Source organism: Delphinapterus leucas, chromosome 6 (genome assembly GCF_059928025.1).
Source record: "Delphinapterus leucas isolate spDelLeu-1000000601 "Yukka" chromosome 6, BTC_Dleu_Yukka2, whole genome shotgun sequence".
NCBI lineage: Eukaryota > Metazoa > Chordata > Mammalia > Artiodactyla > Monodontidae > Delphinapterus > Delphinapterus leucas.
Genome location: NC_143134.1, coordinates 110,986,517 through 111,000,133, shown reverse-complemented (window position 1 = coordinate 111,000,133; position 13,617 = coordinate 110,986,517). Strand labels below are relative to the sequence as shown.

The following is a 13,617-nucleotide window of genomic DNA, read 5'->3' as shown; positions in this document are numbered from 1 at the left end:
TTGAAATGAGCTTCTCCCACAGGATGAATAAGCCTATGGCGGGTAATACACAGACTGAGGTCCTGGCTCCAGGCCTCTTTCCCCTCGGGGCTGTGTCAGGTGGCATTTGGGCCTGAGGGCTCTTAGCCCTCCTGGCTGGCTAGATGTCGTTGAACGCGGCTCATCGAATGCAGGGTGCCACCCCAGGTAGGTCCGATATCTTCCTTCTCGTTCTGTAGCTTCAGAGACTCCTCCACTCTCTGGAAATGACATGGACACCCTCTCCTGCGACAGTGGCAGCTCGATCACCAGCGCCTCAAACGTGTGCCGCCTGGTCCCTGGCCACCGCCTGTGGGCCAGCAAGAGTGGCTGCCACGTCCTGGGCCTGATTGAGGACTACGGTGCCTTGTGCGAGCAGATTGGCCGGGGCCAGAAGCTCCTCGCCGAGATGGACGTTCAGATCCAAGAGGCTCCCAGCCCCACGAGTCAAGAGCTGGCAACAAAGGTAACCTGAGCGACAGAGCTGGAGGGAGAGGGATGCACAGCGGGGCAGGAGGTGGAAGGTGTTGGCCGAGGGCACTGGGGGCGAGGGGCTCACGAGTCCTCAGTAAGGCCCTGGGAAGAGGGGCCAGGGAGCATCGCGCATGAAACTCATGAGGTCGGGTCCGGGCTGCGAGGCTGCTGCTTGTTCTGCGGGAGGGACACCTGCTGAGGCCTGGGCCTGCGTCACCGCGGTCGCTTCGCTGGGCCCCGCTGCACTGCCCCCCCCGCGGCCTGTCCAGTGTCTCGTCCATCCCCCTCTATCCTCCAGTCCTGCAGTGTGTCCATCCCTTCTCCCACCCAGTCACCTGTCTGTCGCCCTCCCGGCCTCCGTGCTCAGGCTCTGGGGCTGCTGTGGTGAACGGGGTGCCTGAGGTCCTGGTCCTCACGCAGCGTGTGGTCTGGTCCACCACGCTGCCATCTGTGATGCGCTTGCTGCCGCGAGCCGTCCTGCAGCCGCCTCAAGATGGTTGGCGGCCGCTGTTCTTGCACAGGACCTTTTAGGATCGTATTTGCTTTCATCCCAGAGCAGCCTTTACAGTGGGTGATGTCATTCCCGCTGTGCAGGTGCTGAGGGAAGGTAGCTCAGAGCGGTCGGATTTGAACCCAGGTCTCTGTCCGTCAAGGCGCTCTCTTTCTCCGTCATCCTGCTCCCTGAAGAGCGTTGCAGGTCACCCCCCTCACCTGTGCGGGCACCTCCGCCTCCCGCCGGCGCCATGCAGACTCCAGGGGAAACATTCGTGTCGCGTCGCTTGCCGTTGGCGTCGTTCACCTTCCGGAGAGGCTCCGTGGCTGCGGGGACCCTCTTCTTGGCACAGTAAATGGAGTGAACTCAGGCGGCCATTAATCATGCTTACTGACCGGGCTAACGTCACCACCGAAGTTCTCTCATAATCTATAAGTCACCGTCTTTAAGAACAATGAATTGGTGTCGCCCGGCAGTAGGCTCTTGCCTGGCGTGCGGAGCACAGGCCCTGCGGTCTGGGGATTTATGCTGCCCGTTAAAGCCGGCTCGTCCATAATCTTTTTCAAGACCGCACGTAACAGCCTTCTCATCCCCCCACGCAGCGTCCACACTCGGCGCCCCTGAGCAGCTTCGTCACCGGTGTCGGCGCAGCCAGGCTGACCCTGGATGAGGCCTCGAGGTTACTGACGCTCCTCTGGAGGGTCTCACTGCCCACCAGTGGCCAGTGCACGCTCCACTGTGAACAGGTGGGTGGTGGCACGTGGGTGCAGTGGCTCGAGGGTGCCGCTGGGGCCTGTGTCTCAGGCTTCTCCATGTCCAGCCCGGGACCTGGCCTCCAGCTGGTGTGCCCTCAGTTTGGGGAAGGTGGCGGGGGGCAGGGAGGGCGCCATGTTGTTCGAGTGACATGTCTGACACCGCGCTGGCTGCTCCAGGCCGGTTCTGACCTGATCCCCTGGGGCCCTGCAAGTTTGGCCTGCCGCCTGGACCCGACCGTGTCCCTACCGCCAGCACATCTTTGTTGAGGGAAACCCTGTCCATGTTCTACACATCAGGAAACTGAGGTTCGGGGAGTGAGGCACGTACTCAAGGGTGCAGAGCTGGCTTTGAAGGTGCAGGCGTTGAATCCCAAGGACAGGCTTTGATTTATAGGCTTTAAGTCCCAGGTTTTCCTCGTGGACTAGGTCATTCCATTCTGCTCAGAATGTCTTTCATTTCTGATGCCTTTCCCTGGACTGTCTGATCCCTTTCGATAGCTTTCAGCATCCTATTTTAGTGGGGTTTGTAAATCTATTTTAACTACTTAGAAACTACTTTTTTTTTTTAACCAAACAAAATCATTTATTACAAAACCATTGAAATTTCCCTTAAAAGCTAGACGTTGCAGTAACTTGAACATGACTGAATTAAGAACGGTTGCTCCCATCTCCATCTGCATCCCCATCTGTCATGGTGCAGAGCAGAGCCTGTCCCCCGGGTCTGTGTGTGTGTGTGGGAAACATGTCGTATTATGACAAGGTGAGCACCTGCTCTGATAATCAGGGAAACCTCCCTGGAAGAAGGAGCCTACTTGTTAAGGAAGAGTTAGAGCTCTTTGCTTGGTGGCCTGATAGATATTTCCCCCTTTATCTAACCTATAAATTTTTACCAAAGGCCATCAGGAAGGCAGAAGGGAAATGTGCATTCCACGTCATCACTCATCTAGTTCACCCCTCTGACAGCTCTCAGATTTCCCAACCATGGCGAAGAAGTAGCAGTGAAGCAGCTCTCTCACCTCGGAAGGTTCTGCTGAGCCTGTGCTTAGGTTTCTGTCTTGGGATCCTGGGGAGGAAGTTTGGTGCCGTAAACTCGGGGAAGTACACGAGCAGTCATTGTGCAGGGAAATCTGTACACGGAGTGGAAGACGGCGTATTGGAGAGGAAGGGCGGCCCACTGGGTTCCAGCCCCACACTGACCTTGCCTTTCCTCCTAACCCACCAAGCTGTCTTCCATCTTGAGCCCAGAAGACACAGGTGCTCTCTCCTGGCCGACTGGCTCCTTCTCACCTCTCAGGTCTCAGCTTAAATGTTACTTCAAGGTCAGAGAGGGTTCCCGGTCACTTTATCATAGCATCCTCTTCTGCTTCATCCTAGCCCTTATCACAAGTTATAATTACACACTTGTCTGTTTAATGTGATAATATAATTATCACAAGTTATAATTACACACTTGTCTGTTTAATGTTTAATTATCACAAGTTATAATTACACACTTGTCTGTTTAATGTCTGTGCCCCTCTGTTTTCCATGAGGGGCCATGTCTATTTTGTTCATATTTTTGAATGAATGAATGAGTAATTTCCTTTCATCCTCCCAAACTGGTACTTGCCCATATGATTTTTTTTTTCCCATATGATTTTTAAAGCATGTGTCTGCACTAAACATTTCACCCTTGATGTGGTGTTTTTGACCTCAGTACATAGTAATGTCTGTTAAATAGATGGAATGCAGTTCTTATTTCTATTATGTGAGTGTGTATAAATACAAATTAGAGTCACATTGATCTCCCCCGCTAGCAAATTAGTCTAGGGACTGGTCAGTGCTTGTGATGATTTGCCCCTTATTTCCGAGGGTTTCTCGGGTAATTGATTATGCTCCCTTTAGCATCACAGAATTTTAGAGCCAGAAGACGGACCTTGGAGTTGCTCTGATATGGCTGCTGGTGTACACGGACCCCTGTGTGGTGTTAAATTGCCTCTAGCCACTTTTCTGTCCCTGTCTATGTTTCATACAGTGCCTTTTTCTTGGTGTGAAATCTGTGCAAAGCAGATTTCCAAGTCTCCACCAGCAGCTCCAGTGGTTTTTTACTACCTGGTGTTTTCTCTGAGTGTCATTAAATTGCCTTTTGCATCTCCTACAGTCAGTCCCTGGGACTACTCTGGAAAGTGTATATCATATATATCAGTTTATCTAAGAAAGTTGTGGGGAGAGATACAAATATGTACACATATTCATTTATAAAAACGTTTTTAAGTGGAAGGATGAACAGTCACAACAGTCTACGTGTAGGGGTGGGAAGGAAGAGGATGGAAGGACGGGGATAGAGGGTAGACTTCTCTGAATTGACCTTGTTTCATAAATTTGACTTTGAAACTGTATAAATGCTTTACATAATTATAAATAAAAATAAATCCAAGTGGGGAAAAAAGCAATTTTAAAAAATTCGTAACAAGGTGAAACAAACCAACTTCCCTGTGTATAGTATCGGAGACATAACCACACAGAGAGGGAGCATTTCAGGACTTCCCTGGCGGTCCAGTGGTTAGGGCTCCGTACTTCCGCTGCAGGGGGCACAGGTTCGATCCCTGGTCGGGGAACTAAGATCCTGCAAGCCGCACGGCATGGCCAAAAAAAGAAGAAGAAAAAGAAAAAAAGAGGAAACATTTCAGTGACTAAAACACAATAATTTGACTATGTATTCCTAGTGGGCAAAAAGAACTGCCAACATTTTTTTACCTGTTTTCAGTGATTATATTGTTAGTAATGATATTTGTATGTATGTTTTGGAATTATTAAATTTTATCATAGGATAAAACAAATAACTTATTATGTTGAAATTTTTACCGTCAGGGAAGAGATACAAATAAACATCAAAGAAGTAAAAATCCTGTAATCCCTAATTTGAATTGGAAATACCAGTATGAACTCATGATGTATTTTCTATTTTAAAAATTAACTAGTTCTTTTTACTTAAAAGGCTGTAAAAATGTCCAATCCAGTGCCAGTGAGCACCTCTGGTGCCAAATTATGGTTTCTAAATACCTTTTCTTACTAAAAGGAACGAGGACTCCTTGGAGAAATGGCTTGATTCTAGGTCTGGGGCAGGAAATGTACAGTATGAGCTTAGAACATCTTTTCATCCTAAGAAAAAAAAGAGAGAAAAGAGAGAATGAAACTTGCAGATTTACAGTGGTTCTCAGATTATGGTCCCTGGACTGTTAGAACCAGCATCATCTGGACACTTGGAAAGGCAGATTTTCAGGCCTCACCCCAGACCTACTGAATCAGAAAGTCTGGGAGTGGCCCCAGCGGTCTGTTTTTTACAAGTCGTCTTGGTGGCTCTGAGACCCACTGGATTAAAAGGAACTGGAGACATTAACAGTCAAATGCAGAACGTGGCGTTTATTTGGACGCTGAATCAAACCAGTTGTTTAAAAAAAAAATTATGATGCAATCCGGGCAATGTATCTACTGACATCTAGTCGGTGATACTAAGCAGTCATTCTCGTTATTTTAGATGTGATAATGACATTGTGGGGTTTTTTTGTTTTCTTTTTTTTTTTTGCGGTATGCGGGCCTCTCCCGTTGCGGAGCACAGGCTCCGGACGCGCAGGCTCAGCGGCCATGGCTCACGGGCCCAGCCGCTCTGCGGCATGTGGGATCTTCCCGGACCGGGGCACGAACCTGTGTCCCCTGCATCGGCAGGCGGACTCTCAAGCACTGCGCCACCAGGGAAGCCCGGTTTTTTGTTTTTTTTTTTTTTTAAAGAATCTTTTTCTTCTAGAGCTATGTACTAAAATATTTTATGGATGAAATATGATTGGCTTCTAGGATTGATTTTAAAAATAATTTTAGGGTGAGGATGGGCAGGGATATAGATGAAACAAGTTTGGCCATGATTTGATAGCTGCTGAAACTGGTGGTTCATCATCTTATTCTTTCTACTTTTGTAAATGTTTGAGACTTTTCATTTGACAAAACAAAACAACCAACCAAAAAAAAAACAAAAAACAAAAAAATACACAGTTCCAGAAGTCGGGCAGCACACTCATGAGTAAGTTAAGTCCCAGCTCTGAGCTCAGCTCTGTGGCCCTGAGGAAAAGTTGCTCTGTTGAGCTCCTGCTGGGTGTCAGGCACTCTGCTATACACTCAGCAACTCCTTTTATCCCTTACGGGAGCCTTCAGAGGGTTAAGTAGTATTATTCCCATTTTCTGGAAGTAAGAACTGAAACTCCCTTGCTCCATCATCTTAGCGGCTAGAAGCATCGGAGCTGGAGTCTGGAGCCCTGCTGTTTTTACCATGGTGTCTTCACCCTGTAACAATGAAGATTTTAAGTTCAGAGGAACAGTAGACACATAAATAATTAAAATTCCTCGTCCGCAGTGCCAGATAGAATTCAGGGCGTTCAGGGTGTTTTGAGAGCACAGGTGAACCCACCACTTGACAGATGGTCTCACAGCACCTACTCCGTGGCAGACGCTGGGGGTCAGAGGGAAGAATTGAGTTCTGCCCTCAGGGAGCTTGTAGTCTAGGAGGGGAAGCAAACAAGTAAGTGACCAGTTATAATCCACCATGAAACGGGCAACGTTAGAGGAAGCACTGGGCACGATGGGCGCCCAAAGGAGCAGTAACCAACCTAGACTCCTGGTAGAGAAGGGTCTGAAGGAGACCTGGAGGGGGTCATGCCTGAGCTGACTTTAGAAAGAGCAATAGAGGTGAGCCAGGCGAGGTGAGCAATAATCATTCTCCCTGTCTTCAGGCATCCTCTCATCTGAGTCTCACTGTACTGCAGTGTGACAAGAGGGTCAGGCATCATCCCTGTTTTACAGATGCGGACCTAAGGCTCTGAATGTAGAGTGACTTTGTCCCAGAATGTGTGGCCTACAAAGCCACCACCAGAACACAAGTCTCTGGGCTCTCAGCTTGAGGAAGAATCAAAGAAAACCTTATGTTTAAATTAGGATCTGTTTTGGAAGCACAGTTGAAGTCCTTGTAGCCGACACAATTGGTTAATCTTAAAAGTAGGTTAAAGTAGGGAATCAAAAAATGATACATACCTTAAACATTTCAGTTTAACTTAAAACAGTTAAATGTACATTCATTGGCCACTCTTTTGATGTAGGGCCAGGGCCTTTTCTTTGAATATGGGTCTGCTGATTGAAGTTCCACATCTTCTTTCTTTCATAAACTATATCCATAATGTATGTCTGTCACTTCCAATTTCCGTTTCTTTAAGATGAAGAAAAAACTTAGGCACTTGCAAAGCAATTTGAATATAGAATCCTTCTAGACTGTGTTCCTCCCACATCTTTTATTCACCCACACCTAATTTGCCAGAAATGTGGTTTTTTTAGTGACTCGTCTTTATCAAGTGTTTCCTGAAACATATGTTAGTTTTCATTCAACCGGTTTTCTCTTTTCATACACATGTTTCATAGGTTTACTTAATACTTAATTAAATCATATAACTGATTACAAGTACAACAGCCATAAACAAGTTTGGGGACAAACTAAAGTGGCTCTTCGTAAGCTGACAGCCCAACATCTCCCCTCTTGGGAGCAGAGGTATTTCAGTGTAGCACAGGGTGGCCTGTGCCGGGGTATCTCACAGTCCAGGTATTTTATGAGAAAGGGAGTGTCCTTAACCCCGTGAACTAGTTCAGTGGAGACTGGTTAAGACAGCCGCGATGGTGTTTACATTTTCACTTCAGGGGTCTGGGGACTCTAGTTTTGCCACCCATCCACTCTCCTCACCTCTGGAAAATCAAAACAGGTTCTCCTAATAGATCATACTCCCCTAATAATACCTTTATATTCTCTTTGTGTAAAGTGGACAGCTAGTGGGAACCCTGCTGTATAGCACCAGAAGCTCAGCTCAGGGCTCTGTGATGACATAGGTGGGAGGGAGGGAGGGAGGCCCAAGAGGGAGGGGATATAGGTATACATACAGCTGATTCACTTCATTGTACAGCAGACACTAATACAACGTTGTAAAACAGTTACACTCCAATTAAAAAAAAAAAGATTTAAGCATTAAAAAATTTAAAAAATACCAGCATTATAGTATTTGGGAAAAAACCCTCAATGCTGATAAGTTAAGGAAATGATTATTCTAGATCCCATCTCTCAGAACTAAAACTCTATAAACATTTTCGTGATGTGTCTCTCATCAAATAGTTTAGACATCTTGATATACGCACCTATGGATAGAAATATATGTGTTCAATTTTACGGAACAGGAGTGCGTGGCGCACAATAGCTGTTGGGCACGTCTGTCCCTAATTACGATCATCTTTCAATGTCAATAAATGAAGTTCTACAGCATCTTTTTAATAGCTGCAGAATCATTCCATAGTACGTAAGTACCGTAGTTGAGTTATCTAAATCCCCATTGAAACAAATCAGGTGGTTTTTTTTTGTCCCGCTGTGAGCAGTGCTGAGGTGAGCATCCTGGTGCACAGGCGTCTTCTCGTGCCTGCGTTACCATTCCTTGGGGGTAGATGCCCACGTGTAGAATTGCTGGGTCAGAGGGTTGAGCACGTTTTACATTCTGCTGCATCTCGCCGGGCGTGGCTCCACCTGGGCTGTGCCAGTGCACAGCTCCACCAGCAGTCGTGAGAGGGCTTTGCCCACACCCTCCCCGCCATCTGACCAGCAGAGCTAGCCTAGAAAACTAGGCTTCTAGTTTTTATTCAGATACCTTTGTTTGTAAGGTTGAGCACTTTTTACATGGTTTTGTAATTCTTCCTCTGTGATCTGACGTTTATATTCTGTGTTCATGTTTCTAATTCCCTTTCTCTTTAGACTGGAGAGTTGAAGGCAGAGATCAGCAAACTACACAAAAAATTGTTGGAACAAGAAAAGAAGTTGCAAAACACCATGAAGCTGTTGCAGCTGAGCAAGAGCCAGGAGAAAGTCATCTTTGACCAGCGTGAGTAGCTGGGGGGCGGCCACCACGGCTGACCACTGCCTGCCTCTGAGGACTAAAACCCCAGCCCTGGGTTGTCCTCACACTTCCTGCTTATGGGCTTCCTTTCATACTTCACCCATCCTGACCCGCCCAGACAGATGAATTCCCTTAACGGACCTCTGTGGAGGGGCCGCTCCGTGCCAGGGACTGTCACCTCCCTGGGGAGGCAGGTGTGTGGTGTGCATTGATGGGAACATACACGTGTAGGGGCGCAGGGAGCACTGAGGTGGGATGGGGAGGGGGTCGCTCTGTCCTGGGAGGTGCCTTCTTGGACGAAGAGACACCTGACCTGAGTCTTCAAGGAGGAGTCGGTGTTGGTCAGGTGGACAGGGCACAGTGTGGGCAAGGGCAGAGGGACAAGGAGTGAGACTGCCTGTGAGGAAAGCCGACAGCAGCTCATGTTGCTGGAGTTGGAGCTGCCCGTGGCAGGTGGAGGTGGGAGGGGCCTGGGGCACTGGGGCCGCCGCGTGAGAGGCCTCGGGTGGGAGCCGCTCCAAGCGGACTGTCCATCTGCGTCGAGAAGGGCTTGCTGGCGGCCGGTCCAGGCAGGTGAGGAGGGCCTGCGGCCGGGCGGTGGGATCCAGAGGAGGGCACCGATTTGAGAAAGACACTCCTAGACAGACACGGAAACGCAAGGCCGGAGACATCCAATAACGCTTGTAAGGTGGCCCCAGCCCTGGCCCAGGGGCTTCAGAGGCGCAAACCCCCTGCGCGCTTTCAGCCCCCGGCACCCGTGCCCTCGTGCGCGCGGCGGAGCCTCCTAGCAGCACAGGCCCCGCCAGGCCTTGGGTGGCCAGGCCCTCGACATCCCTGAATCACGAGGGGCCTTGTGGACCAGACCCGAGAAGGAGCCGCGGGGCTCACGGCGTCCGTCGTGTGTTAGGTCCCCTTGGCTGAGCACGGAGGGGCCGGGAGGCGGGGCGGGGCTGAAAGGTGGTGAGGAGGCGGCCCTGGCAGACCGGTGGGTGTCCGTGGGGTTCCACCTGGGGGTTCAAGCCACTGGCAAAGAAGAGGAGCGCTGGAGGCGGCGGAGTGCGGGGAGAGCCATCAAGGCCGTGCCTGAGGTAGCTGTGGGCCAGGTGGGTCCGGCCCCGGGAGCGGCTCTTGAGGAGGTGGGAAGAGTGCTTCTGTACAGCCCCCAGGTCCAGGGAACACTGGCGCGCTCGGCGTTGGTGTTGCCCTGTAGCCGTTGTCCCAGGCAGTCACAGGGAGCATGAAGTTACCCCTGTTTGCAGGTGAGCGTATTTTGGAAGTAGGTTCAGATGGGTGAGTTACCACGGCAGGTCCAGAGGACAGAACCCAGCCCTGAGTCCCGGGTTGCTGAGGCTGCCATCGTCAGTGAGCGCGGCTCAGATCTCCGCTCTCCTGCGTGACCTGGAATAAATGACTTGAACTCTCTGAGCTTTAGATTCCTTATCTCTAACCGGAGACGGTAATTCCAGAGGACTCGGACTGGCCGGATGGGCCTGGATTTCTCATCACAGCTTCATAAAAAAGTGCCCCTGTTTTCTCCTCTGTAAAAGAAGGATGGTAGTGATACCTCAACTTTCTGGTACTCTTCCTGGGACAGAAGGGGTGCTCGATAAGTGATAGTTCTCTGACTCCTTTATTCCATGAGGTCAGACTTAATTCTGTGCACTCAGGTGGTGGCAAACCCTTAATAGTCAGAAAGACCTCAAACGTGTCGTAGCGTCTCCCGTGCTCAAGACGGTGCCCCCTCTCCGCATCTCCCTCCGAGGCCCGGCAGAGTTGGCGTGGGCTGAGGGGAGGGCTTGCCCAAGCTTGCACAGCTGGTGACTGAGCCAGGCCTGTGACTTGCCCCAAAGACCCCAAACCCCGCCAGCCTCCCAGGGTCTGCTCTGGCTCTAAGGGACTGAGTGGAAGTTGGGTAGTGTCCCCTCCTCTCCCTTCCCCGCCTGGTGACGAGGAAGAGCAAGGGCCTGGGGCTGCTCCCTGCCTAGGCCAAGGCGAACACTCCAGCTCCTCCCAGAGTCCGCAGGGAGAGGAGGGAAAGGGTGACCGTGAGACCCTCTCCACGTGACCTGGAACCGCCCACTTCACTTCCCGCCTGTAGATGGGAATCCCTGGGGGGTGTGCACTGAGGTCACAGCTGGCAAACCACCTGTCACCGCTGGACACCACTGAGGCTGGTGTCTTCCTTGCCAGTGCCCTGCTGAGGTGGGAAGAGCAGGTGCTGAGTCAGACAGACCTGGGCTCTAGTCACGCCTCTGCCTGGGGCCAGCCTTGATTTGGGACAAGCTCTTCCCCGCTCTGTCCCTCGGGCTTCTCATCTCAGTGGGAGTTTCTTTCTCTGAACGTGGGCAGTGCTGTTCAGACGTGGGGCCCCTTCACACTTGCGCCAGGTGAGACTTAGCTCGTTCCGTACTTTTAGTACTGTTTTAACATTATTTTTAACCTCCACAGCCATGGTACCGAATCTTTTCCGGGTCACAGGCTCCTTGGCGAACCTCAGGAGAGGGGATCTTTCTCCCCAGAAGGATGCACGCATCCTTGTACACACATGGTTTCTGAGGATTTAGGACGCTCCAACACATAGCCTTGGGCCCAGCTTAAGAATGTCTGCCCTGCGGCGTGGGGCTGGGGAAGGGCACAGAGAGGCAGTGGGCACCTCTGAAATTCACTTTGCCCAGTTAAAAACAAAGCCCACACCATCTGTCCCCTCCCGCGGTGTCACAGATTGCAAACAGACTTCGTTACCTCCAGATGGAAATTTTCGTGAGGCAAGAAATATTTTCTCAAGGCCACCACATGGCACCTATTCCGAATAAGCCACTGGGCAGCTGGGCCGTGTGTACCGACAGGGAGACTGTCTCAGCCTGGGGCCCCACTGGCTAAAGGCCCAGTTCCAGAAGCCTGTGTGTCCTCCCTGGGGGTAGCCGGAGTCCCTGGCCATCACCAAAGCCTGTTTAAGGTGGATCCCTTATCGGGCCGATCTCCCCTCAGTGGCGGCATTCCTGCTGCTGCTGACGTTTGTTGGACAAGACACGGACTGAGGGAAGAAGCCACCTTACTTTACAGTTGCTGCCCTGAAAGCGGGCACTCCCCCCCCCCACCCCCCCGTGGGTTCTGATGCTCTGGGGATCTGCCTCACGCAGCTCGGAGGGCATCAGTCAGATCACAGGGACATGTGAGAACATCCCGCCCCGCCCGCTGCTGTCCAGGTAGAGTGTGCCTGGCCCAGGGGGCCACTGGAGGGCAGCTCAGGAGAGAGACACCCACAGTCTGGTCCTCCTCCCCGTCATCAGGCCCCCGCTCCGAGGACTGCTGTGCCCTCGACCCTCGACTTGGCCTTCACGTGTGGGTTTGCTTGGAGCGGGTGCACCCCCTTCCCAGCGCTGCTTCTCCGGGGGGCTGAGGGGCCCTAGTCAGGTGCAGGCCTCTCCCCTGCCCGGCACCACGAGCCCAGCCCGCAGAGGCGGGCCCTGGGGGTCCCGCTGGCCCTGCAGAGCCTCAGTTTCCGTCTATAGCGTGGTGTCGCTCGCTCTGCCTTCTAGTATCGCTGAGGTTGTGGCTTAGCCTGGACTTGAGGAGGGGTCTCTGGTCCACCCTCTCTGATGGGTTATTTGATGCTGGGATGTGTGATGGGGCAGGTGGGGCCTTACACGTCTGGGTCTGGATGCTACAGGGCTGACCACACGCCTGAGCCATGTGGGGCTTGGGGGCTCCTCCCTGCGTTTGGCTTTTACACTGTCTTCCTGGGCATCTATGTCTAATCATCCCGTTCTTTGCTCTTTCCTTAGTGGTCGTTACGCACAAAATCCTTCGGAAGGCCAGAGGAAACCTGGAGGTGATGCCCCTTTGAGAAAGCCATTTGGGGGATGGGAATGGGTGTGGGGCCGGCAATGACTTCTTTTGAAAAACGAAGCTGAAGGTGAAACCCAGTCACGTGTTCTCTGTCAGTTGTATTTTTCTGCCAGCAGCGCATGAAAAGTTTCGTTTCATCATGCCGTGTTTTTGATGGTTGTTCTAATTATTGGGACGCTGTTTCTTACCAGTGAGAAGTACGGCAAACGACGCCTGGCACATAGTAGGCGTTTGATAAATATTTCATTATCATCTGGTTCTATAAATATTTACTGATCAAACAGTATGTCTTTGAAAGTAGTTTCAGAATAGCATTCTCACCATTAATTCTGTCAGTAATCTTACTCCAGAGACCCTCCGTGGGACCTAAAATTCTCATTTTTTCCCCTCCCTTCTCCTAGCTTAGGCCCGGGAGTGCCCATCCTGGAACGTCCAGTCCCAGCAGGCCAGGCTCCTGAGGAGAACTTTCAGCCAATAAAGCTCGTGGTTCCCCACTTAGCTCGTCCTGTCTCTTTGTTACAAGCGTGGTTCCCGCTTATTGAGGGGAGAAGGGCTGTCTGGCCAAAGGAGACCTATCTTTCACCTTAAGATTGGCGTGGAGTTGTTGTCAGATAGGGTGGGAGCTTCCAGGCGCCGGGCCTCTCACGTCCGGGGCCGGCGCGGAGCTGAGGCATTACTCCCAGGCACGCGGGTGGGCTCGCGTTCCCCCCGCCGCCTCCCCCGGATTTGCTTGGTGCTCAGCCAGCCCCGCAGCTGGAAGATGCTCATTTAACGACTCATTCAGCCTGGTGATGCCGTTATTTTGTGCAGAGCCTAAAGCCAGGGACAGCCTGGGGGTCTTGGGACTGGCGTAGCCCTCAGAGGTCACCTGAGCTTTGTGCTGAGCCACCCAGTGTCCAGAGAGGAACGATGCCACGTGGTGTGGCCAGGGTGCCTGGGCCGCCCTCGGCACTGCACAGTGACGGCACAGTGATGTCCGGAGCAGCGCCCTGCGGGGGTGCCGTGCCCAGCGTGGGAAAGACCCAGCGAGGCCTGGGGCGGGGACTTGGCATCGCAGTGTCCTGACGGTGGTGGTGGTCTT

General features: G+C 51.6%; 1 protein-coding gene across 10 annotated transcripts in view; it reads left to right on the top strand.

Annotated features, from left to right (window-relative positions):
* The window catches only part of CDK5RAP2 (CDK5 regulatory subunit associated protein 2), a 182,358-nt gene extending 169,308 nt beyond the window's left edge, over nt 1–13,050 (top strand). For 5 of the 10 annotated variants that reach the window (XM_089913673.1, XM_089913672.1, XM_089913675.1 and 2 more), the window contains 5 exons: nt 219–484; nt 1,588–1,731; nt 8,546–8,672; nt 12,473–12,519; nt 12,943–13,044. In XM_089913673.1, the coding sequence (XP_089769799.1) occupies nt 219–484; nt 1,588–1,731; nt 8,546–8,672; nt 12,473–12,519; nt 12,943–13,014 (656 nt within the window). In that variant the 3' untranslated portion in view covers nt 13,015–13,044. Of the gene's footprint in view, nt 1–218; nt 485–1,587; nt 1,732–8,545; nt 8,673–12,472; nt 12,520–12,937 lie in introns of all 10 variants that reach the window. The other 5 variants (XM_089913676.1, XM_022578895.2, XM_089913671.1 and 2 more) reach the window with 3 other exon arrangements.
* The last annotated feature ends 567 nt before the right edge of the window (nt 13,051–13,617 follow it).